Here is a 25,027-nt window from a genome sequence, read left to right on the forward strand (position 1 = left end):
ATACTCATCCAATGGACATTAAACATAAACATGAGCACTGTTCATAAAATTTAACGATTTTGGTTGATTTAAATGGGCTGAAATTTAAATGAGAAGGGAAAATGCAGCTTATTTTTAAAAGTGAATCACTCGTCCAAGTCTACATCTGAATCCCAGATTTTGTGGCCCCACTTCAGAAATAACTCCTGATATAAAAGGATTTGAGACCAGCCGGGTCAGAGTTTTGAATCTGGCAAGTGAATCATGAAAGTGATTTTCAGTGATTAAGCTAAAACAATCCTAGCATCTGATTGGCTCACAGCAAATTAATCTGTAATAATCATGTTTCATGAAAACACTCCCCTGGACTTGACTTCTGCAGCACTGTCATTTGACTCTACATGTATACTACAATTTCAAGTGGTTGTGGCCCCCGTCTTACAAAGAGTTACAATTGATTCGATCAACCTCAGCTATACGGAAACCCATTCTTGTCATTATTTCTACCACAGGAAATTTTGCACAATGTCCTTTGTAAATGAAGAGAAGCACACTGAATTTTCAAGAAAACAATGATGTATAAATATACATCATATCTGGAAAATATTTTGAACAAACATGCGGTTTAGATGTTGAGATCGCTGGCTTTCCATAGTTGTGATTGATCAGATTGAGTGCAACTCATTGTAAGACAGGGCCTTGGGAGTCCCAATAATCGTGGATGGTAGTTGAGGCCGGTACTTCCAAGTCACGTGGCCGCTGGAGAAAACTTACTCCCATAGACTTTGTACACATTACGTGACTAGGGTCAAGGCCGAGGCCGGCAAATATGGCCAAAACTACATCCCAGTCCAATATACACAGTAAAAAAGACATAAACAAGACAAAGTATTCCTGCTAGTTAATCCATTTATTAACAGTTACACAGTGATTTTGAGTGATGTGTGGTGAGTAGTGTCGATCTCAGAATACGGCTGCATGATGTGTAAGGGGGAATGCCAGTTTACTGCAGAAATGAGAGAAAAAGAAACAAAAATACATAATAAGCATCTGATATATAAATACATGTAGGTGTAAAAATAGGGGTAAGTAAAAAAATGGGTGGTTGTGCTTAACCCTATCTAGGCCGGAGGCCCCCCCTCAACAAATCGCGCAATATTTTTGCCGCGCGAAATTTTTTGACCGCGCCACTCGCTGACTTTTTACTTTCAAGTCTTGCGCAACTTTTGAGACCAACTTTGCGTCCTCCGGGTACGTGGTTCCCAAATTACGCAACATTATGTAAGTGCATGTCAGACCGAAAATTGATCAAAAACGTGATTTCGTGTACAAAGTCAATGCAAATTGTGTTTTTCAACCAAAATTCATAAATGTATGATTATTTTTAGTTTTGCTGCTCTAAATGTATTTATTTTATGCTTTTTATGATCACAGAAGAGTCCCCAACAAATTTCATTGAAAAAACAATGAAAAATAAGGTAAAAAAACAAAGAAATACATAAGAAATTGCAAAAAACAATAAAATACATAAGAAAATGATTTGATATCGCAATTTTTTTCATGTACACTTGTTAAGAACACCACAAAGAGTTTCTATACCAAAAATTAGTACATTTGGAGCTTTATTTAGGGAGTTAGAGGAAAAAGTATGATTTCGCATACTAATTATGCATGAATTAGCATAATCACTTAATAGCGACTGGCACAAAAAAAATTACTATACAATCTTGGAGATTATGTCCCAGGCAACCAGTATGCCAATTTTCGGCCAATCGCGCGGTCGAAGGCCGAGATCTTGGGGGGGGCCTGGGAGGCCCCCCCCCCGGCCATATGAACTCCCAAAATACCCCGGCCTAGATAGGGTTAAATGCAAGCTTTCAACTGACCAGTTCAATTTGAGTTGTATTTTATTCATGGTACTTTTTTTCAATGGGCCCTGCTACTGGATTTTGATATTTTAGACTTCACAACATTTCATCAGTGTAATTTTTTTTTTTTTGGGGGGGGGTGAATGTTTATATTTATCAACATTTTCTTTGCATTACATTTCCCCACATGCCAGGGACTTTAAAGACTTAAATACCAGCTTGGGGTTGCTAGACATTTAAAAAGTTCTTTTACCAGTGAATGTCAACGTTATACTGCACAACACCCTTGGGCTTTGGCCCTGTAATGTGGGTTTGTAATTAATCCCATATTGATTTTGCAACTGATTACAAATACAAACCTTTATTCTACGGGATCAAGCCTTCAAGGGTCTTGCAAAACATAGATTAGCAATTGATTCCTAGATACTTGAACAATTAATTGCTTGATAATGATCAATTATAGAAAAAGAAATCAGTACTACATGCAGGGTGCTACATACCCTTTTAGAAGCACTTGCCAAGTCCGGCAAGTAAAGTTTTAAATAGTTGGAATATGCTTGTCCAAAAATCTATTTCACTTGCCCGAAAAATCCTTGAAAAAAAGTTTTACCTCTTCAAAAGAAAGTTTTGCAGTTTTAAAAACCATTGACGTTTTTCTCTCTTTTGACATGAACTGATCTACCTTGTTATTGCATTTTTTCCAAAGTGATTTTATCTTAATTGCCATGACAAAAAATTAGGGTCAATCTCATATCATCGACCTTTATTTTGGTCATTCTACTGTGAGAATTTTGCTTGCCCAATTCAGGCAGGTAGTTTTGGTTTTTACTTCAAAACACTTACCAGAATCTAACCCAAATCAATCGTAACTTGCCCTGGGCAATCGGGCAAGTGCTTATGTAGCACCCTAAATACACGTATGATCTTTTGCTAAGTTTTGTAACATATATGTGGTCCTGGGCCGGTATTCAATTCCAAGAGCATTTTACTTGGCTAAGCAAAATGCATGTAGCCGTATTCAATTCACTTCTTTATCAAGCCAACTTTTAAGCAGAATTACTGTGACGTCATAAGCCAAAGAAATCACAATGCATGTATCCAGCCGTGCACAGCATGGTTGACTTTGCGTATACTTTTGTACAAAGTTTGCAAACTGCACACACGCCAGACTTAGCCAGGTAGGCGGCTGATTTGAGCAAAAAACTAGATAGCCAAAATACAAAAAAGGGTTAAGCAATTTATTCAAGCACAATACTGAGTAAAATACTTAAAATTCTGGCGGAAGTATCAAATTGAATACAGGCCCTGGTTACCCTGGGGTTAGTTTAAATCATCACCATGCATTTACAAAGGAAAAAAAAATCATAGAATGCATTCAATGAAATGAAGTTTACAGGAAGGGAAGCGTAAAACCCACAGCCAAAATAAAAAAGCATAATATTCATCGTCAAGAGCAGAGCAAAATAAAAAAAAGTTTAATTGCTGTGCCATGTTTCATCAAGACCTACAACTGTGGTGACTTTGCCATTATGGTAACTACCATGGAAATCTTGATTGTGATTGACCGCTGAGCTGTGTTGCCATAGTAGCTGCCATAATGGTAAAGTTACCATAGTCGGATCTCTTTATCGAATGGGCACCTGCTGTTATTTATACATATAACACAAAAAAATTAAAGGCATTCGAAGACACATGTAACCATTAAGCTTTTTAATGCCTAAACCATGGAGCTAACACAGATGGAGATCCTTCTTCCAATTCCTCTGTTAATCGTTTGTTATTGCTTCCTTCAGGCAAAGAAACGAGATCTAACAGCAATTGGCGCGCCATCAGGCGCAAGTACGAGCCTGCTTCGTACAGACAACTGATGTACGTCTTTGATGTATGGTTGAACGTCTGAGATGATCCCCTTTCCTGGCATACATGCCAAATAAGTAAGAATCTGATTCAACCAAGCCACAGTATGGACGAAGAAAGTTGGATATTAGTCATTTATGCATGTCTGTCTTTCTTGCTTTATTTAAACTTTTTCCTGTACGCTCCTCTCTTAGAAATTATAATGAGGGGAAAAAGCATACTTCAAACTTGATTTCGATGGTAAGATTATTTGTTTGGTCTTAAAAATGAAACGACGAATCTATCCATGAGACGGGACATTTCTATGGGTAATTGTTGAATCGTCAAGTATCTTCCGGTGCCCCACGTTCTCCTATTGTGTTAGTTGAAGGTGAGTGTGATGTCAGAGCTCCAAGCTTGCGCGCTCAGCTCATTCACACAGTACAGGCCTCAGCTCCAAACCGTTAAAAAAAAATTGAATTGAGGCATTTGAAAAGATAGATCTAAACATAACTTTGATGATATTTTGTTGATTATGATCTGAAAATTTTCTTTCTATTAATATTACCCATTGGGCCGGAATATCAGTGTTTAAATTGCATTCGATCAACTTTCCCTATCTGATTTACGAGCAGCCTGTGCCTGTAAGTGTGAAAGTGCCGTGATGGATCACCCTGCTGTGTGCGAGGGGATTAGTGGTGCCGCGCATGGGGAAGCAATCGAGAGAGTCAGATCTCCATCCGTAGTAGCTCCATGCTTACATGTACATGTATACTGCATTTATCACTTTGCATGCTAAGTTAATATGCAGGACCACTTTTAATATTACCATAGGCTACAGCACAAGACCAATTACTAGATTTCATGCCTGTAAGTCCACAATGGCACATATTTTGTATTGGTCTCACTTTAACAGTAGTACAAAAAACAAAACAAAATTTAAACAAAATATAAAATCATATTGAAATAAAAACTTGTATTAATCTTTTAATGCAATAATGAACAAAATAAATATACATGTATTAATCTGATTCGATACTTGGCTTAAAAAGCCAAACACCACATTGCAAGCCAATACTTCAGCATGGTTATTGTGCAGCATTGTGTTGTGGACAAGTTTGCATTTTGAAAATCAGTAAGCACCTGTAGAGAAAGAACTACCAGTCTATAAAGACCAAAGGTTTGGTTTGCCTTGAATAAATTTCACAATTAACCTGGCCATTAGACTAGCTCTAGCTACTAAAACATATCAGTTTTCTTGTCTACCTGAGATAGAGGGGGGGGGGGGGGGGCTTTTAAAGACATATTTCACCATACTAGGATCAAGCAAAAATATATTTTTTGTTATTTTCAGGGGCTACTAATCCTAACCTACTGCCAGAATTTGAAATGATGGATAAACTTTTACAGGATTCCCACAGAAATTTTTAAAAAGGAATTCCCTGACTTTTCCATGACAAAATTGCTGCTTTCCTTCACTCCCTGTGACATCCCAGGAGTTATATAGAATTTGGGATGTCAAAAAACTGAGAAAAATGGAAATCATGAAACCAATTATAATAGCAGACTATGAGAGTTGCAAGACACGACCAACTGGAAAGCTGCCATTGCCAAGAGGTAAATGCAATTCCATGACATTTCACAAATTTTATTACTTTTCCCTGACTTTCTATGACCACAAATTTTCCATGACTGTGGGAACCCTGTTTTAGCAATAAAGTGAATGGGGATTTTTCTGGGCTCTTATGAGATTTTCTAGTGTTCTTTTGAACAATTCTCGTCCCTCTACCCAGCGTAATCTTTTCAAGACACAGACCGATACGGACCCCAATCGTAATGCAATTTATTAGGTGTAGGCCAAAAATAAGGTGTCAAAATCAGCCCTTGTATGCTGTACACGATTGTCACGGAGTTCACTACAAAAATGATAACAAAACTTCAGTGGGGGGGGGGGGAAGCACCCAAACCGATTACATCAATGCCCACCCTACTAAGTTACATGAACTGAGGTGCTAGCAATGCAGTTGTGCCATTAGTAATTAGCAGGTATACATGTATGGATGCACTGTCACAATAGTACATTCAAATGTGTATTTATACACCCATAGCTGTCATGCAAATGTAGACTTATACCTGAAGTTGAGTAGGTCCATGATCATATTCAAAATTCTTTGTTAAATGATCAACGCTATAAAAAGAGAGAAAAGGGGAGTTTGTCAATTTCACTTTAACACAAAACTAAAACCACTGAATACATTTCACGAGGTGAAAAGGCTAGAGTTCATTATAAAGTAATTCACTATTACTACGTTTTACCAGGTTTTACATTCTCCCTTTAAATTAATTACATGATGCTCAATTTCTAATTGCAGACAAAAACAAATTCTTAATTCACAAAAACATAAGAAAAACGAATTAATCAATAAACATTTACAATCAATTGTAATGTGTTTTCTAAATTGTATACTTACATTATAAAACATCATTATACTACTGAGCCCAAAGTAACATTTGGAAAATATTAGCTTTTTAACATGAAACAAATGATTAAAAACTCAAAATTATTCCAGAATTAAAAGTTTACTCACAAGGCAATAAGGAATTTCCTCAAAATATCAAGTTTTACCGTAAGTTCAGAAATAAAGAATGACAATGGAGTGTGAATCATACCTTCTTGCCTGCCGTCACCTTCGCCTTCTTGGTTCCGCGGACCTTCTTCTGTCTGTTCTTCCTTTCTTTCCTCTGCTTGGATGAGGTCTTGGGCTTCTCGTAAAGTCCATGCTATCAGAGAGAGAAATAAAGAAAATAAAAATTTGCCTTTACAGTTTCTTCAGGTCCCCTTCCCCATTTCTGTTTACATTAAAAACTTTAATGATAAAGGTCCAAGTCCAATAGTTTGGAAATCAAATAGCACATCAAAAGAGTGATAAAGTTCCCATAAGGACTCCAAAACATTGTGACTGTCGTTCAAGATCCAAAATAACAAAGGTATGGCTTAAAGGTAAATGCTAGTTTTGGTAACGATATCAAAATGAGTTCGTACAGAATCCAATGAAATGACCACTAAAGTGTCTGTTTGTATAAATAAAATGCATGTGCCAAAGGATTCTGGAAGAAATTGTGTAATTGCTGAGAAATCAGCAAATAAGCACGGGATTCGGGTAGGGCGTCGGGCCCGACGCCCTAAGCAATAATTATACATTGTCCCACGTGCGCTTATCTGTGTTGGGGATTTTCGGAGTGAACATTTTTCAGCGTAGATTTCACAAAGTCCAGTTAATGTAACTGTACCAGATCTAGATCCTCGATGATATACTGGCAATTAAGCCTTGTTTTACAGACTTTCTCATGAAATCAGTGTTAACTGCAACTACTGGAATTTCTCTTTAAATTATATTATTTGATGCTCCAGGTTATTTCAATCTCTGGGTGTCAGAATTTGCTTATTCACAAACGTGGGTCAAAATAGCACATGGGTTAAAAAAAATCACATCAGGGGGCTGTTTCATAAAGTTGTTCATACGTTAAGAGCGACTTTAAGAGCGACTGGTGAACCTTTCTTGCGCTAAAACAAACATTGTGATTGTCATTCAAGATCAAAAAGAGCGACTTTAAGAACTGGTGAACCTTTCTTGCGCTAAACCATCGCCAATGAATATACCATTTGCCATTAAAAAGAATCACCATTCATTCTTAAAGTCGCTCTTAACTTATGAACAGCTTCACGAAACACCCACCAGATTGCATACACCTAACCACTTACACTGTAACATCTAGGTATTAAATTTAGCTTATGGATTTCAGTTGTGCCAGGGTTTTTTCCAAACTAGAATACAACTCTATCAGCGAGCAATGTCCTTTAAAATTGCAGGATACTGGCTGCAGATTTGGTCAACTCCCAATTCACAAGTTGTTTCAGAAAGCTCATACCAGACAAGTGAGAAAAGAGAGCTCCTCTTGCTCATCTGTATATGGGTACCATTTTGGGGTAAAGTTTTGCCTGTCATTCCCTTAATGCCCACAACCATTACATTGATTATTAAGGCAACTTAACTGAAAGATTGACTTGACCTACAGATTTTTGCCAGGGCTGGCAGTTGCATTACACCGGGTGAACACCCTAACCCTACGATTTGATGAATAGTGTATTGGTTTTAACATTGCAACTCTCCTTTACGTGCAACCAACATCTGCCTTCTTTCCGATGGACAGAGTGTTTTCCAACTACAATAACACCTGCAATTCAGCGATGAGGCATGCTCACAAACAACGCTAGAACATCATAATTTCGTAAGATGTGTTTCAGCATGAGTGGGACTCTAACCCCTCATGATGAGATCTACAATCTTATCCGAAACAGGCGCTCTAACCTACTGAGCTATGCTGCTTTTTGAACACCATGGCGAAGGTATGAGGTTGAAACTAACTCAAACAAGTGAAAAAACAAGAGCTTACTCTTGCTAATCTGTATTTGGGTTCATATTTCTTGGCAAAGTCCAGGGTGTCGTAGATGAGGGCAAATCCCGAGGTGCGTCCGCCACCAAACTGGGTCTTGAAGCCAAAGGCGAAGATGACATCGGGTGTGGTCTTGTAGGCCTGGGCAAGGCGCTCGCGGATCTCCGTCTTCTTGACGGTGGCTTGGCCTGGATGGATCACATCAACAACCTATCGAGGCAATCAATGGAGGACGTTAAACATCAAGACAATTATGGTAACTTTCACAATGTTCTTATTACAAAATGTTCTATCAACATTAGGGTTTTATGCAATCATTGAAAACAAAGGTTGTTTTTGACAACCTGAAAACTTGCCATGAGCCTTCCAGACGTAGCAACAAGTATGCAAACCGAACTCAAAGTATTGTGGTTTACTCAGTACTAGACTTATGTACATGTCTACATTAATATCTAGGGTTCCAGGAAAGAAAGCTCCATAAAAAAAAGTGTTGATAGTTTAACACTTCTGGCTTAACAAAGAAAATGATACATCATCCATAGATCAACATCTGCAATGTGTAAATTAAAAGAGAGGAATCCCCCCCCCCCCCCCCCCCGGTATTCTCCAGTTCGACTTACCATTTGCCTTCTGTTGAGAAGGCGGTTGGTCATAAACTTCCTTGTTCTGATCGTGATAGCTTCCCCCTGTAGCATAATGGAGAAGATACAAACAAAAAGATTCAACAATAATTCCAATCACAACTTCTCCCAGATTTTCCACCTTTGCCCAATACCTGTATTCTTATAAAACATTGATGTAATTATGAATCTAACTTTTCTCATACTAATTTTAATATACTATAGTCTTCATTGGGGTTCATGGCCCAGCACACAAAGAGTTAACAATATCTAATTTTTGGATAATCCTACAGCATATTTGTTTTAAAATCTAGCTCATCTTCTTTAATAAATGACAGGCCTCTCAAAAACAATGTTTCTCATACTAGATCTAACCTACAATTTATGAAAATGATGTTCTATTTCTTTTCAGCAACATGCTACCTCAATATCTTGCAATCCTTAAGATAAACTTTATATCCCTGAAATGTTGTTCATTATTCTTACATATTCAAAGTCTACTAAAATAATTTCTTGAAATGAAATTGCCAAAATTGAGATTTCTTTTTTATTTCAAATCACTAAGATATTTAAAAACATAAGTTAAATTTTGTATTTACCGTACATGCATGCTTTTGTTTTGACTTATGCTGCTCAGCAACTGTGCAATTCCAAAATTGGGGGAAACTTATCCTGATGATCAGTTATTTGAATTAAAAAAGTCATTGCCCCCCCCCACCTTCCTGGAAAAAATTGTCAAACATTCCTTTGCTTTTAATAATAAAAAGGTTTATATCACAAGCATTGTAAGTCAACTTTCAATAATCATTTGTTGATGTTTTTGAGGTTTTAACATTTGTTGACACATCTCGCATATATGCTTACAAGGTTAATGATCAGCCAGGTGACATGCTGGTAATTGAATACCAGTCAGTAGAGGCGCACGGCCAATATTGGAGACTGTCTCCCATGAGAGAGATTATCTCCAATATCAGGGACTTTCATAAAGAATTTTGGTATCCAATTTCAGAGACAGTCTCCAGTTTTGGAGACCAATTTTCTTTGTTTACATTTGCTTAAAAAGGATTACCTTGGCGGCAAATAAAAATGTGATAAGCAGATTCCTCATGAAATATTACCCCTTTTCACCGTCTACTTTAAAAATTCACCGTCTACTTTTGTTTTTATAAGGATTTTTGTCATCCACACTCAAAACAAATGGGCTTCTGACCTCGGTGGGACAAAAGTAGGCCTATGCCACTTGTTCACTGCTACCATCTGGCCTGTGGAGAATCTACAGGTAGGACTATGGTATGCCAATGCTGTATAGAGCACACACTCTAAAAAATCATTAAAATATCACTTTTGTGACCAAAATTACTAATTTTCATACAGTTTTAATTTATTTATCATTAGTAATGTGGGAATAATTTTTTTATTCACCAGAGCGCTCAAAAACTTGAATTTTGGGCATATTTTTGTGTAAGCCCTCTATTGGTGGAAAGTAATATGGCAAGAAAATTTTCATTTTTTGATCTCTATTTTCAATTAAGAAAAATGATATAAAGAATCAAATTTAAATAAGAGCCAAGCAGTATGAATTAACAAGACTAATGGAAACTGTCAGTGTAAAAAAATCAAGCATTTGCCCCAAAGATAAAGAGAAAATAAGCCAATCATTGCCACCCTTATTTTGTCACACATGGAGATATAACTGAGAACAAGGTTATATTATAACCTTGTTCATTGAATGAGTGGCCTATGCCTTGGGTGGAAAAAATCATACTTTAGTTGGTGTTGTTTCTTTTGTTCTTTTGCAAAGCAAGTTTCCAATATGGGAGATTGTCTCCCTCGGTTATCTATGACTAGATCTATGCATTAGAATATTGGCAGTGTATACAGCCACACGCGTGTGTCTTTACCATCCAGCCACACGCGTGTGGTTATATCCAGAACACCTATTTGTGGATACCGCCACACGCCGCCAGTAATAACAGTAAAACGCGTATGTAGGTCTGACCGTCTATATCACGATCAAAATAACCTCATTTCTTCATTAAATTCTTACATTCTAAACCACTCTGATTTCTTTAAATCGTTTCAATTTCATTCTCACCGTCTTCTTTCCTTGCTTTTCTTGTCGTTACAAAAGGCCGCCTGTTAAATAGCAAATTTCCACACTTTTTCTACTTGTGTCGATTCTCTACTGACTCTAGGCTATGTGCGTGTACGTGCGTACGTACGAAACTCGGGATTCGTGCATGCTTAACGCTTGGTACGAAAATTATTCATACCAAACGTAAACGTAACCCAAACTGTATATGTCTACTGCGCTGCGCTAACGCTGTATGGGTCTGCCACCGTACCGCGAAGGAAGCCAGAATCGACACAAGTAGAAAAAGAGAATTTGCTGTTAAACAGACGACCGTTTGACTGTTTGACAAGAAAAGCAAGGAGAGAAGACGGTGAGAATGAAATTGAAATGATCTAAGGATATCAAAGGGGTTTAGAATGTAAGAATTTAATGAAGAAATGAGGTTATTTTGATCGTGATATAGACGGTCAGACCTACACACGTGTTTTACTGTTATTACTGGCGGCGTGTGGCAGTATCCACAGATAGGTGTTCTGGATATAACCACACGCGTGTGGCTGGATGGTAAAGACACACGCGTGTGGCTGTATACACTGCCTAGAATATTAGATCTAGTCACGTTAAAGTTTGTGATACACTGATAGTTGCGTATCTTCAGACTTAACAATAACAGTCATGTCTCATGATGACAGTCAGTAGAAATTAGAATCACGCAGAATACATGTATGCGCAGACAAGGACAAGGCTAATAGTCTAGAACTTGCCATAGTGCACTACTTAATCAACTCAACACTAAACAGGCAGTTTCTCAAAAAAAAAACAAAAAAAAAACTGCCGTCATCATGATCGATCAAATTCAATTGACACTGATTTCTCCCGTTAAATTCTTCTTCCAAACTTTCAAAGCTCAGACGGTGCGAACACAAAAGAAAATTACGAAAGTTCAAGAATCTCTTTTCATGCCTTCGAGCTTGTTAGGCTTAGGGTGAACCCTGCATAGTGCAATAAATAAAGACAATCCCGCTAGATTATTAAATTCTGGAATGGCTGCAATGTGCGAATGTGCTCGCCTAGTCCCACAGACTAGGATCCACGAACTGTATAAATCATTCGGTCAAATGAAAGCGACTAAAATCACCAGAATTTTTCTAATTCATAAACGCACGGACATTGGACGAAATCCACTTAAAATATATCAAGATATTTCTATCTCTACAACAGATATTTCAAACATAACTTAAGTAGTAAGATTACAAGTGATTTTACTGATATATTTTCATGAGTTCATTTACCATTTTCACGGTAATCTGAGTGACCGAAAAGAGACTGTCGTTTGTTGTTCGATAGAGGGCGTTTTATTTTTGTTTTTTTTTTCACTGAACTCTAACATTTTCATTTTAATAATAAATAAATTTTAATAATAATACATAAGATTTATATAGCGCACTTTCCATCTTGATTATTCCCACTACCCCCCAAACCGAAAATAACATAATGAATGGGGATACTCTCGTGTAGATGAGGGTTTTGGGGCCATGCCCCCCCCCAAAAAAAAATCATTCAGAAAAAAAATGACAAAAGGAAAGAAAAGCAACAAAAAAGGGGGGCAAAACGGTGAACATATCAGAGCTTGATTCCAATCAAAAGGTGCTGTATCCACTTTTGACCAATATTGATCTTTTTCTAACATTATGTAGGCCCGAGGAAAAATTTGACAAGCAAAAAAAGGGTTTTAACCCAAAATTAAAGAAATTTCGTGCACGAAAAAATCACAGGGTCCAGTCAAAATTAATATTGCTGTACGCACGCGTCGCCAAATCATTTCCAAACACCCCCTAAACGAGTTTTTCTTTGTATGCAAAATAACCAAATAAACAGCTTTTCGCAGGCTTATACATTGTGGCCCCTTAAACAAGTTGTCGCCAGAATATGACCCCGCGGAGAAAGCTTTGGGAAAAATGACACGTTTGGCTAGTCTTAGAAAAAAGATAGGTCCTATTGACCCTGCGATCGACCACAATTGACCAGTCTTTCAAAACGTTTTGAAAATTGGTGTTTTTGATACCCTTAATGAGTGCACGCGAAGCTCGCGTCCAAAACTGAAAAAAAAACCTATGAACAAGCAACAACAAAAAGGGTCTTCACTTCCAAGGAGCACACCGTATGTTTTAACGGTTACGTATTATACAGATGCAGAAATTGCAAAATATCTAGAACAGAATCATTTCAAGATTAGTGCTGTGTAGTCTGTTTTTCTTATTTTGTTTACCATAACTTTTGGAAAAGCCCTTTTCAATCTAGAAACTAACAATGAATACATGCCCAAATGTCTTGTAATTATTCGCGTGCAAAACCCATTTTCTAAGGTCAATTCCATAAACTTTCCATTCCTTGAAACTGAACTTTACCATTCCTTTAAATAAGAGATCGTCACGGTGTCCGTAAAACCCCATGCAGTGGCGGATCTAGTCAGGGGCGGCGGAGCAAAGTACTGTTGAAAGTGGGAGGGGGGGGGCACAGGGAAATGGCACGTACCTTTTCTTTCGAAAAGGGCACTGTCTTAAAAAAATGACTTATCTACAGTGGTGTAATGAGCCGAAAAATTATGAGGGGGCTATGGCGTATCACCGATTACAAAAATTGACATTTTAATAACAAAAATCCAATTCTGCGATAGATTTTGAAATTAATATTTAAAAGAAAATAATAGTATTTCACTCTTCTCTCTTTCTTTTTCTTTCATTTTCCCTTTTTTTTTGGGGGGGGGGGGGAGGAAGCCCCCCCCATCTGTACGCAACTGCTTCAATGTCCCCATTCACATGACTCGTGAACCTTAAGGTATCATTCTTATAGGTTGAGAATATTGTTTTCTTGTTTCAAAGGGGCACTCATTAAACACATTCTCTGGTGAAAGGGGCCCAGAACATTCGTGAGGGGCAAGCTTTTATTGGGTAAAATTTAAGGGGCACCAGCTGGTTCTAGAAAGGGCACTTACAAGATGGCAAGTGCATGGGCAATAGCTCACACACAAAACAGGTCCTCAGGTGAAAGGGGCACAGAACATAGTTCTTGAGGGGATTGACATTGTTGGTAAAAATAGGCACTGCAATGATACGAGAAAACTAATGGCACTTGTTCACATGCACTTAAAACGTGGCCTCTCAGGAGAAAGGGGCGCATAACACGTTCGAGAGGGGGCATTTTTGATAAAAAATTGGCACTTATACGAGCTGGGTACTAATTAACACCTAAAATGGGTCCACCTCATGAAAGGGGTAAAGTACACGTTCGTGAGGGGCATTTTTTTGCATAAAAAGGACACTTTTTCAGTGCTTGAAAACTTGTGGGGGACACTGCATAGTGCCCCCGGACACCCAGGATCGCTGCCCCTGGATCTATATAGCTGTTTGCTATATAAGAGGGGGATAAGTTGGTTGACCCAACGATGATCTGATCGAGCCCGATCGAGCTGCGCGACGTAGCAGCTTCTTACTAGCTGGGAACGCCTTTTTTTGCACTGGGAATGCTGATGTAAATTTGACAAGGAAAAAAAAGTAAGTTATTTTTGTTAAATTTCTCCAAAGTTAATTGTCACGCCGTTCACTAATTCCTGGGGATATGCGTATGGAAAATAATGCAGCACCCCTGCTTCTTATAGAGCCATGCGCCCCCCCCCCCTCCTCCCTGTAAATCTGCCACTGTTCTAGCTGCCTGCGCGACTCTCGCAGTGATCCCATACTCCTTTTTATTATAGGGATCGAGCCCGAGGTGGGGGTTTATAAACCCGATACCTCCTTCTTGATCCGCCACTGACATCTGCGAGTGGATACATCTTTCACTTAGTCAAATTCACTCCATCAGTGCACGATAGGTATGTAGGTTGACATAAAACATAAAACTGATGTGAACTTTTTACACAAAGAAATCATACTTTTGATTGCAGTTAATTTTCAAAACTTTCGGTAATATCTCCAATGAGCTCATCCAGAAATTAAAATTAAGAAAGTCTATTACAATTAAATTACCTGCGCATGAGGGTCAAAATTTTTGCTCGCTCACGATTGAAAAAAAAAATTGTTTTCTATTGATTTTTATTCCTTGCTCCACATCCTAATTCCATGGCCCCATCAAAACTTATCCTAGTGTGGCTCATTTCGCTGCTCGGAATGCATGGAGATGAACAAAATTAAAGCAGGGTGTCATCCCTGGCGTCATATTGCACTAGAAGAGGGTATTCACTGATCTGACACTGAACGAAGTTTTCGCGGGCCCCTCAAGGAATTTATGCACCTTTCTTGTATTTCCGTGCCACCCCCCCTTGGGCCCCCCTCATTGCGGAACTGTGTCACGTGATTTTGACGTGTCACGTGCGTGCAGAGGAACCCAAACAAACTCTTGTTGAGCTATGAGATCCACTCTCTTATCACTCTCAGATCGCGATCGATAACTCAGGCTCAGCGGACGGTCTGCATATTTGTGAGGTATGGATATGAAATACGGAAGTTAACATTATTTCTACTACTACTTATAGTAAGCACAGAGTTGATTATTCTGAGAGTTAGGGCCAGAGTCAATTTTATTTGATGACAATTTCCCGTCCGTGCTGCTTTCCCCACTAAGTCCCACGCATGAATGTTCGCGTGGGTTCGGCTCACTTTTTTTTTTTTAGATCACTTCGCATATAAAATTTCTTTTCAAGTCGTTCTTGGTTTAGTAATTCTTTGCATGGGGAGGCTAACGCTAAAGAATGATGACAGAGAGAGCTGGCAATGCCATGCCCATGGCATTGAACATAACGTTAAGGAGCCAAAGTCCCCAATCTTTTTTTTTTAATTTTATGTTTGTCAACGTCAACTTTGTTAGCCTGCAGGCGTTCGGGAGTAAAAATCATAGTACTATCGTACCTTTACCCCCTAACGCCTGGCGCGGGTACGTATAGGGTCCCACATAGGAAGGGAAAATGCAACTATACAAATGCACCAAACTGCCCCTTATAATATATTTAGAATCTGAGTGACGTTAACACTTCTGTACATGGGTAAAAATATCGGTTGGCAACGTTTGGCATAAAAAAATTTACTGAAAGGAAAAAAAATTGCAGAAATGGGATGAAGAAATAAAAGTAGAAGAGAGTTTACTCACATTTGTTGTCTTCGCCATCTTGGATCCATTGTTAATGCAACCTAGTTACGTGACGCTTATAGAGGGCGGCAAAATCAAGTGCTAAAATGTCCCGCTTCAACCACTGAACCAGGGGGATGTTTCATCAATATTGTTGCGCGACAACTGTCAGAATCCGGGGATTCTACGCATCCTTGAACTGCGCAGTGCTATACGTCATAATGGTAATCAAGTTGAGACAATGCTGGATACTGCGTCCCTAGGCCAGGGACGCGTCATTTCAATTATGTCACAATGGTAAATTTCAGAGGCCCAGTCTGCTCAACATGACAAACTAGATTCTCATTCTTAAGCTTTAAAATATCTAAATTTTGACGATTTTTGCTCTAGATGTCTGATTTGGTAAATAGCAATATTGACTGGCCTGGGGGCGAAAGGACATATATTGCCCTCACTAAATTGATATCAACCTCGTTTAGGACTCGGGCGATAGAAATCTAGTTTGGGCAATATGTTGTATCGCCCCGAGGCCAGTCAATATTGTTTTATTATATCCCCAATCAAATTAACATTTTTCTCTCAGTCTATCACATATACATTTTGAAGTCAAATACGGGCCTTGTAGTCGTGGAAACTGCCACCCATCCAATGTTTACATAAACACTTACATGCCAAGTTTGTTACATGCCAATTATTGTAGATCAGCATGTTCAGAAGCTTGAAGGAAGTTGAGTTTACTCTGGGATAGCTTTCTATTAATTCTTGCACTTCTGACACCATTACATCAATGTTATGTTTATTCTTTGCTTTCAGAGCTTGTCTTGCTTTGAGAGGATTCAGTCATGAGTGAGAAAGAACCAATCTTTGGTGCCCCAAAGGGAGCAGAAGAAGGAGCCCCATCACAGTCACCCATGTATTACGATTCTACGCAGAGCCCTCGTGCTGTAAGTTGTAGTCTGCTTGAAGGAGGAGGGGATAGGAAGAATCTTTGTAAATTGAGTGGTGTATGGATCTGAACAATATTAGTTTCTTAAAGTTTTATTTGGTTGTTCTGGGGCCTGTTCCAGAAAAAAAATTGCAGTCAAACCAAATTCCAAACATGATAATAATACTTGCTTAGACAGTGCTCTAATCAACTTAAAGCATTCAATGATAAATGCAGCATACATGTAGTTAACCGGCCTTTGCAGAGCTGCTGCTAACACGATCAGCGTTTCAAGGAAAAAGTGCTCAGCCAAGCCCCCAGCAAAATAAGGATGGATTTCTTGCTGCGGTAAATTAATGCCTGGGGTATGATTTGAACTCAAGACCCTCTCACCAAACACTTCTCCTTTATCCCGACTGACTTTCACCTAAAAGACTAGACAGCTGTTTCTTGGAACTTTTTAAAATTAATTTTTTTTTACTTCTCCTCGTACACAGATGGCTTGCTATGGTGCAGCCACCATTAGGGGATTAACAATGCAAAATCCCCCCGACGGGGATTGATTATTGTCTTTATTTCATAAAAATATATAAAAAAGAACTCGACCAAAATCAAGATTATTATTCTATTTGGGCCTGAAATGCACCAAATCAGGGAATAAAAAAGTTAAAAGGAAAACAAAAACAGTGACTTACTCCCTGGCTTATCCGAACTTAATACATAAACATATGGCCATTGAGTCCCTGTACAGATCGAGTTAGAACTTCAATTTCTGTAGTTGGTGAGGGGAGCCAACAGAGTTCAGCGGAACAATCAAAACAGAGACAGAAGCTTTTGGTCTACCAAAATACATGCATTTCAAATTCTGTGTTGCATATTTGACCAGGCACCACAAAAATTCACCAGAAACTAATTCTAGTTCAATATCCCTTCTGAAAGAAGAGATTCTAAGGTTTATAATGAAATATTACTCATGAACAATGATTGATCCTAACCCACACAAGTAAGAGGAGAATATTCACTACCATGGAAAGCTTCTTTTTAGAATAGGGGATTAAAAATTACTATTGAAGAGCACTTACTCTTCCACTATTGTGTATTGCAGACAAAAAGAAGTTTAAAATTCAATAGAATTTTGATAGAAGGAGTTATCAGCTTGTCCCCAAAGTTCACACACTAATTAGGTAAATCTATTCCATTAGTTTGAACAAGTATCAATGTTAGAAGTTATCCTGTTTTAAATTTATCAGCGTTCAAATAGAGATCAATTTTCAGGTTTTTGCGAAAACAAAACATTATTACAATTAGCTCAAAATTAAAAAGACACAAATATACACTAAAGAATGACACTTAAGGTTTGATTGGTAAATCCAAAAATTTTCAGTAAATAGGGGAGACTATACTCTTTCAGAAAGCACTGAAATCTGAAATGTGAACATTCTGACCAAAATACTCTTAATTAGCTCCAATTGAAAATCACACAGTGCAACTTTTTGTGGTACTGGGTCACATATTTGAACTCCTACTCTTTCCGCAACAGTCTGTTCTAGAAATTGAGTTTGATGAAACATATTAGATTGTTGAAACATTGTATGAAACCGTTGGTCAATGGGCTAGTGGTTGCAGTAATTGATAATAATATCTACAGATCCTTTCTAGTGCATGCAATCCATATCACATGATATACATATATCCTATCTATCTAAAGGTTTTGATATTTAGAATTGATCCAGCTTTAATCCATACTACCATTTTTATTGCACAGTGTATTCAAGGAATGAGTCTTGCCAGATACTTCGTAAAGTTTCAGCACTGACCAATGGAGGAGAATTTCTTGTTGAAGGGAATTCACATTTTATCCCATACTCTTAACTCGGGTTTCATTTAAACTCTGGACTAAAGCTGTAGTCTGACTATGGAAAGCCAGTGGTCACACGAATCTGTGAGAATCCCGGTTCAATTTTCAGTACTTTTGACATTCAAGTCATTCATAACCGCCTGGGAATGAAACTGAAATAATTTTCTTCCCCATCAAAATACAAGGAAACAAAGCATAGGAAACATGTACAGCATTACACCATGGCGTAAGTAAACCTTACTTCAGAATACGTGCTGTGGGTTGGACTTAAACCCATGACTCTCTGGATTAAAGGTGGGAGTATGAACCACTAGACCATGCTGTCCCTTAATGCTCAGTGTTTTTGTGACAATGCTCAACTGTTCAATGAATAGAATCGTAAATTAACTAATAAATGTTCTCCTTTACAGAAATGTATCCTGTATAGTTTTGTCGGTGTCATCATCATCAATGTTCTTGTGAGTATCTCCTGCAATTAAAAAAAATGCATTTAATTCATGACGGTTATCATATATCTAACATGATTTGACAAAGAAGGAAAATGTGAAAGATATTATGATTAGTATTTTCATATTTAAAGGTCAAGTCTACCCCAGTGAAATGTTGATGTGAATAAACAGAGGAAAATCAGATGAGCATAATGCAGAAAATTTGATCAAAATCGGATGTAAAATAAGAAATGTTAAAGTTTCACTTTTTTTCACAAAACATGTTTATATATATATATATATATATATATACCGTATACACACAATAAGTGACATGCAAATGAGAGAGTCGATGATGTTCATCACTCTGTATTTCTTTTTTTTTTTGTTTGAATTGTACAATATTTCCATTTTTACCAATTTGACAGTAAGGACCAACTTAATTGAACCATAAAATGTTATAACCAGGGCTCGACACTAGCGGCAGTCCGACGGTCCCAGACCGGTAAAAATCGCTGTCGGGCCGGTAGATTTTCAGAAATAGGAAGATTTACTGGTCCGACATGGCCAGTAAAAAATATGATAGTCGGGCCAGTAATTTTTCCAAAAATAGCAAGTTTTAACTTTTAAGGGTCCGACATAAAAACCCATTGTTCGGCCAATAACTTTTCCAGAAATGGTCAAATTCACTGCAAACCATTTTCCCCCGTTGAATTCTGTCAGTTACACACAGAATACACACAGAATGATTCGCACGTAATTGCTACTAGAGCAGATACAGTGTACATGTAGCCAGCCACACAACCCATGTGGTAAATTCTTTACTGGCTGCGCGAACGAAGCTTGGCTAAACTCTGGCAGAAATCTCTCACAGAACTGTCAAAATTCACGGTTCATACTCATGAAAGGCTCTTATAATGTCCATATTTCCTAAAAATTGGAGTAACTCAGTCATTTGTAAGCAGTAAAAGGATAAATTTTCACTTCTGTTTGGTTCAAACAGATCGGGTTTTGGGTGATATCGTCTGAATACATATTAGCACCACACATGCATTTATGGGTGTGTTGATACACTTGGTTTCTGACTTTCTTTCGTAGCTATTTTAATTGAGCCAAAAAGAAATTGATAAATTATTTATGATGATAGTTTTAGCTTTCTTCCTCTGTTTTCTTCCTATCTTTCTTTCCTTCTATCTTTTTTTTGTTTCTTCCCTCTCTTCTTTCATTTTTTTGTTACTGTTTTTCTTTTTTATTTTCCCTTTTTTCTTAATTCTTTCTTTCATTTTTTCTATCCTTTTAAAAAATATTTTTTTCTCTTTCTTTCTTCCTTTCTTCCTTCCTCCTTCCTTCCTTTCTTTCTTTCTTTCTTTCTTTCTTCTTTCCTTTCTTTTTGATATTTTTCTTTCTTTAATTCTTGAGTCCATACATCCTTTATTCTTCACTTCTTCCTTTCTTTCCTTCATTCTTCGTTACTTTCTTTGTTTCTTTCTTTCTTCCACCCATCATTTATTTACCCTTTTTTTATTTCTTCTTTTCTTTGTCTCTCAGTCTTTCTTTTTTTTATTCCTTTCATCTATTTTACCTTTTCTTTTTTATATTGCTTGCTTCTTTCCTTTCCTTCCCTTCCTTTCTTTATTTATTTCTTTCCTTTTGGCTTTTATCTATCATTTTACCTTTCCTTTATTTCTTCCTTAATTCCTTTCTTCCTTCTTTCAATCCTTCCTTCCTTCCTCTCTTTCCTTCTTTAACCCTTTCTTTTTCATTGCTTCTTCTTTCTTTCCTTTACTAGTTTCTGGATTTGTTCTTTCTTTCTGTATTGCTTGCGTCATTTCTTTCCTTCATTTCTTTTTTTCTTTTCTTTCTTATTTTTGTTCCTTCTTTATTCCTTCCTTCCTTTCCTTCTTTAGTTCTTTCTTTTTTCCTTCCTTCACATCTATCCTTTCTTTACCTTTTCTTTTTTTACTTCCTTCCTTTTTTATTCTTTCTTTCTTTTCCTCCCTTGCTTCCTTCCTTTCTCTTATTATTTCTTTCTTTCTTTTCCTTCCTTCCTTTTTTCTTTCTTTCTTTCCTTCTTCGTTTCTGTCTTGCTTTCTTTTTGTCCTTCATTCCTTCAGCTCATGGGGGGGGGGGGGTAACGTAAGGCTGGAAAAATAAACTTGCGCCTTTTTTTAATGTTTTCTTTATTTTTTGGGACCAGTAGATTTTAGGTTCGGACCAGTAAAAATTTGAAAAACTGGGTATCTACTGGTCCGACATGAATAGGTTGGACCAGTAGAAAAAATGGGTTAGTGTGGAGCCCTGTTATAACAATGGTAATGCCACATATTCATTGAAGAATAAAACTTTATTACATGGGACAAAGAGGGGAAAATTAGAATATTTCACATTTCATATGATAAAATACAAAAGAAATAGTGAGGGAGGAATGTCATCAGTACCCTCATTTGCATACTGACCAGGATGTGCATACATGTATAATTGTTTTGTGAAATTAAGCACAACTTAAAAATGTCATAACTTTTTTACTTTACATCCGATTTTGATGAAATTTTCAGTGTTTTGCTTGTTGGATTTTTCTCTTTTTATTTGAATCAAGAACTTGTGATAAGGACATTCTTTTGCACACTGATTATTATTGTTATTATTATTATTTTTTTGGGGGGGGGGTAAGATGACAGTTGATCTTTCAAGCCCTCAGCACTACATTGGGTCAAACAAATGATTGAACATCACATTTGGCTGTAGCATATTCTCACTTGCTGTTACCATGTCAACAATTCAGACTATTCCTATTTTTTTTATACAATTTCTGCAGGTCGCTTTGATTCTATGCTTCTATCAAGGAGCAAGAACTAAACGAGATGGTTTCCTGTATTTCTTAATGGCTTGCTGTCTTATTGGTCTCGTAGCAGCTGAAATCATTCTAGTGAGTATTATGGGATTACAATCCAGTTTAGTTTCAGTTTAGTTTATTTCACTTCCATTTTCTGATAATAAACATAACAAACATATATATATATATATATATATATATATACATATGTATGAATGTTCAAAACAGAATAAGGGTCATAAGAATACTTCAATAATTAATTAACAAATTCTTAGGAAATAGATGGGATATATACAATTCTTTTTGTTCCAGATACATTTTGATGATTAGACAAATTATAGATTAAAGTTAGCATGTGAAAATGAAAATGAGGGACTTATTAAAAAGCGGAGCTTGTAATTGTAAGTCCCTTAGGACAAATTTATAGTAATCTTAATCGTATGTACTAGTAATTAAAAGTACAGTAAGACAATCCAGACCATATATGAAAAACGGCAAAATAGGTTTGAATAACAAGGAAGGGGGGGGGGGCAGTAACTACATAGGTTAGAGGGAGAAGGGAATATTATGATAATGATAGGTTTGTAACAAAATGCTCATTGATAATGATGCCATGAGTGAATTTGATTTAATAATATTCATTATGAGTAATTATAAATAATTATCAGATAAATTATTACCATCAAATTATTATTTACCATCACAGAAAATGTGACTATCAAAAGGTGAAGATGAGGATGATGACAAGGAGGATGAGGACGATGATGTTTTTTATGATGATGTTGATGTTGATGATAATTTTGATATAGATTGATGATGATTTACAAAAAAATATATGTTATTTCATTAATGGTACTAAAGCAGTGGAAATAAGGGAGAGGAAAAGGAGAAGAATAAGAAATAGCGTAGGAACAGGTGGAGGGGAAGAAGAAGTAAAGAAGTAGGGGAAGGAGAAGAGGAAGAGGGAGAAGAACAACAGAAGGAAGAAGGGGGATAGAGAAAGGGAAAAGGAAGGTAGTGAAAGACAGATGGAAGGAAGGACAGATTAGGAAGAAGAAAGGGAGAGGAAGAGAAGTGAAGTAAGAGGAAAAGAAGGAAAGGGGTAACTAAGGAGGAGAGTGAGAAGAAGGTGGAGTAGAAAAGGATGGAGAAGGAGGAGGGAACAACAATTTCTTTTAAATAAATCATATCTCTCTCCTCTGTTTATTTCTCTCCTATAGATACCTATGTTGAGAAGAGGGGATTTGGTGAAAGAAAAATCATGGTTTCTTTACTTCTTTGGATTCTGCATTCTCCTGGAATCAATTTTTACAGATATTCTGGTAATGAACTAGACTCGTACTACATTCAGATGCCATAGATCCTTTACTCCTCAAATTGGCAGCTATGCTTATTTTTTAGACCACTTTTATTGTTTCATAGTTTTAATTGAAAAAAATATGGAAATGGTTTATTTCTAGTAAAACTTTACCTTTCTAAAGATGTTTCATGATGGGGGTGTTTCACATAGATATAGTGGCTTAAAGGTATTGTTTAACTTTGTGAGCAGCCAATTAAAAAAATTCTCAATCCAAGATGAAACATGTGTACAAGTGCATGTATTAGAACTAATAAACCCTGAAAACAACCATTATTGAGAATGAAAAGCTAAAACTACAAGGCAAACCCAGATTTTGTAAATAGGCATCTTATAGATGCCTAAATAGTACACATAACTGTATGGGATGAAATTAAGATGGTGTTTCCGGTCACTTTATATTTCAATTTTTGAAGGACTAAATAATGATTTTCAAACGCAATTTTTTCAGTGCTTCATTTTTGTAACATGTCACAGACACAGGTGACAAGTGTGACCTTCTAGCTCAGATTTTTTAAAAGTCAAACCAATGTTAACCAATCACTTTAAGTCACACTTCGCATCACCACAGTGGTCAGATCATGCGTATGGGATACATACTACTGCATATCTATCAATCATATTAAGCAACCATTAAATAACATGTCCGCGTCAGCGTTTAAACTTTACACATAACTCTAATTTACACTTAAATCTTTGTGAAACACTCCCCCATAAGTAATTTATGCACATCATGGTCAGTATGATAATGAGGTAACGTGTGTGATGTCACCCACTCATTTCATTTGTATTTGATCATGTGAAATATATGGAATATCGCATTTTATTCCTCGCTATGATGTGAAATAAGGTTTTATTCCTCGCTGAACATGTGTTATTGCGATTGTGACAAGTTATAGTGTTTCATTGAAGAGCTCCTTTATTGTTAATCTGCAAAATTGTATATTTCATATAATAAAATGCAAAAGAAATCATGGATGTCTGGTTATCTGTCTGACGTCATATGATCGCTCATTTGTTTATTACCGTGTTGTGCACAGTACTGTGTGTAAGTGTTGTGACCTTTTTATTCTAACATCCAACTTTTTAATGAAATTCTCAGCATAATGCTTAGTACTCTATTTATTGAAAACAACATTTTTGCTGTGGTGGTCTTTTCCTTCAAACTGTTGTTTCAGACATGAGATCATTTAATTGAAATTTTATGCAATTTAGAAAACAAGAAAAAGTTTTGTATTTGAATAGGCAATATTGGTAAACATGTTGTCATGGGTATTGAATTATCCCTCACCTCCCCCCCCAAAGAAAAAACGGTGAAGTTATTCTTTATACTCTTGACATTGCCTTTGTTTTCATGATCATTAACACCAGTAATTTCCAATAAGAAATACTTGTAATTGTCGGCAGAATGATAGTTCACAAAATCACTGCAAATTTTTTAAAATTATTTTTACACCAACGTAGACTGATGTAAAAAATGATATTTGGTCACAATCACTTAGTCACAATTGTCATTTTTATATAAAGACTGTGTAAAGAAAGTGATCAGGGCTCCATAACACAAAGGTTAGCGATTAATCACTACTTTGAAAGAACAATTTTGATTGGTTCCTGGTCAGTCTACTGAGCAAAATGCACATGCAACGGTGATCTTAATAGGCCATTACATTTAG

At 36.9% G+C, this 25,027-nt stretch overlaps 2 protein-coding genes across 6 annotated transcripts; one reads left to right on the plus strand and one right to left on the minus strand.

Annotated features, from left to right (window-relative positions):
- Positions 1–870: 870 nt before the first annotated feature.
- LOC121431806 (40S ribosomal protein S24-like) lies at positions 871–12,181 on the minus strand. Of its 4 annotated transcripts, XM_041629519.1 has the most exons (6): positions 12,125–12,181; positions 8,759–8,824; positions 8,139–8,348; positions 6,354–6,464; positions 5,817–5,871; positions 871–985 (listed from the first exon to the last, which is right to left on the minus strand). In XM_041629519.1, the coding sequence occupies exons 1-5, from the start codon at positions 12,125–12,127 to the stop codon at positions 5,866–5,868; spliced, it is 396 nt and encodes a 131-aa protein (XP_041485453.1). In that variant the 5' UTR covers positions 12,128–12,181; the 3' UTR covers positions 871–985; positions 5,817–5,865. The 4 variants fall into 4 exon arrangements, with proteins under 4 accessions (XP_041485453.1, XP_041485454.1, XP_041485451.1 ...); XM_041629520.1 differs by lacking the exon at positions 5,817–5,871 and having other exon boundaries at positions 12,125–12,178; XM_041629517.1 differs by lacking the exon at positions 12,125–12,181 and having other exon boundaries at positions 8,759–8,833.
- Positions 12,182–15,190: 3,009 nt separating this feature from the next.
- LOC121432178 lies at positions 15,191–23,584 on the plus strand. 2 transcript variants are annotated; one of them, XM_041630035.1, is made up of 5 exons: positions 15,191–15,362; positions 16,767–16,897; positions 19,147–19,194; positions 21,980–22,090; positions 23,218–23,584. In XM_041630035.1, the coding sequence occupies exons 2-5, from the start codon at positions 16,796–16,798 to the stop codon at positions 23,329–23,331; spliced, it is 375 nt and encodes a 124-aa protein (XP_041485969.1). In that variant the 5' UTR covers positions 15,191–15,362; positions 16,767–16,795; the 3' UTR covers positions 23,332–23,584. The 2 variants fall into 2 exon arrangements, with proteins under 2 accessions (XP_041485969.1, XP_041485968.1); XM_041630034.1 differs by having other exon boundaries at positions 15,194–15,313; positions 23,218–23,583.
- Positions 23,585–25,027: the final 1,443 nt, after the last annotated feature.

This window comes from Lytechinus variegatus, chromosome 18, assembly GCF_018143015.1.
Source record: "Lytechinus variegatus isolate NC3 chromosome 18, Lvar_3.0, whole genome shotgun sequence".
Classification (NCBI taxonomy): domain Eukaryota; kingdom Metazoa; phylum Echinodermata; class Echinoidea; order Temnopleuroida; family Toxopneustidae; genus Lytechinus; species Lytechinus variegatus.

Coding starts and splice junctions, on each gene's coding strand:
- LOC121431806 (XM_041629517.1), bottom strand. CDS start 8,833: ATGCTACAGGGGGAAGCTATCACGATCAGAACAAGGAAGTTTATGACC. Junction 8,349..8,758: donor TTCTCAACAGAAGGCAAATG/GTAAGTCGAACT, acceptor TTGCCTCGATAG/GTTGTTGATGTGATCCATCC. Junction 6,465..8,138: donor CCAAATACAGATTAGCAAGA/GTAAGCTCTTGT, acceptor TCTCTCTGATAG/CATGGACTTTACGAGAAGCC.
- LOC121432178 (XM_041630035.1), top strand. CDS start 16,796: ATGAGTGAGAAAGAACCAATCTTTGGTGCCCCAAAGGGAGCAGAAGAA. Junction 19,195..21,979: donor TCATCATCATCAATGTTCTT/GTGAGTATCTCC, acceptor CAATTTCTGCAG/GTCGCTTTGATTCTATGCTT. Junction 22,091..23,217: donor TAGCAGCTGAAATCATTCTA/GTGAGTATTATG, acceptor TCTCTCCTATAG/ATACCTATGTTGAGAAGAGG.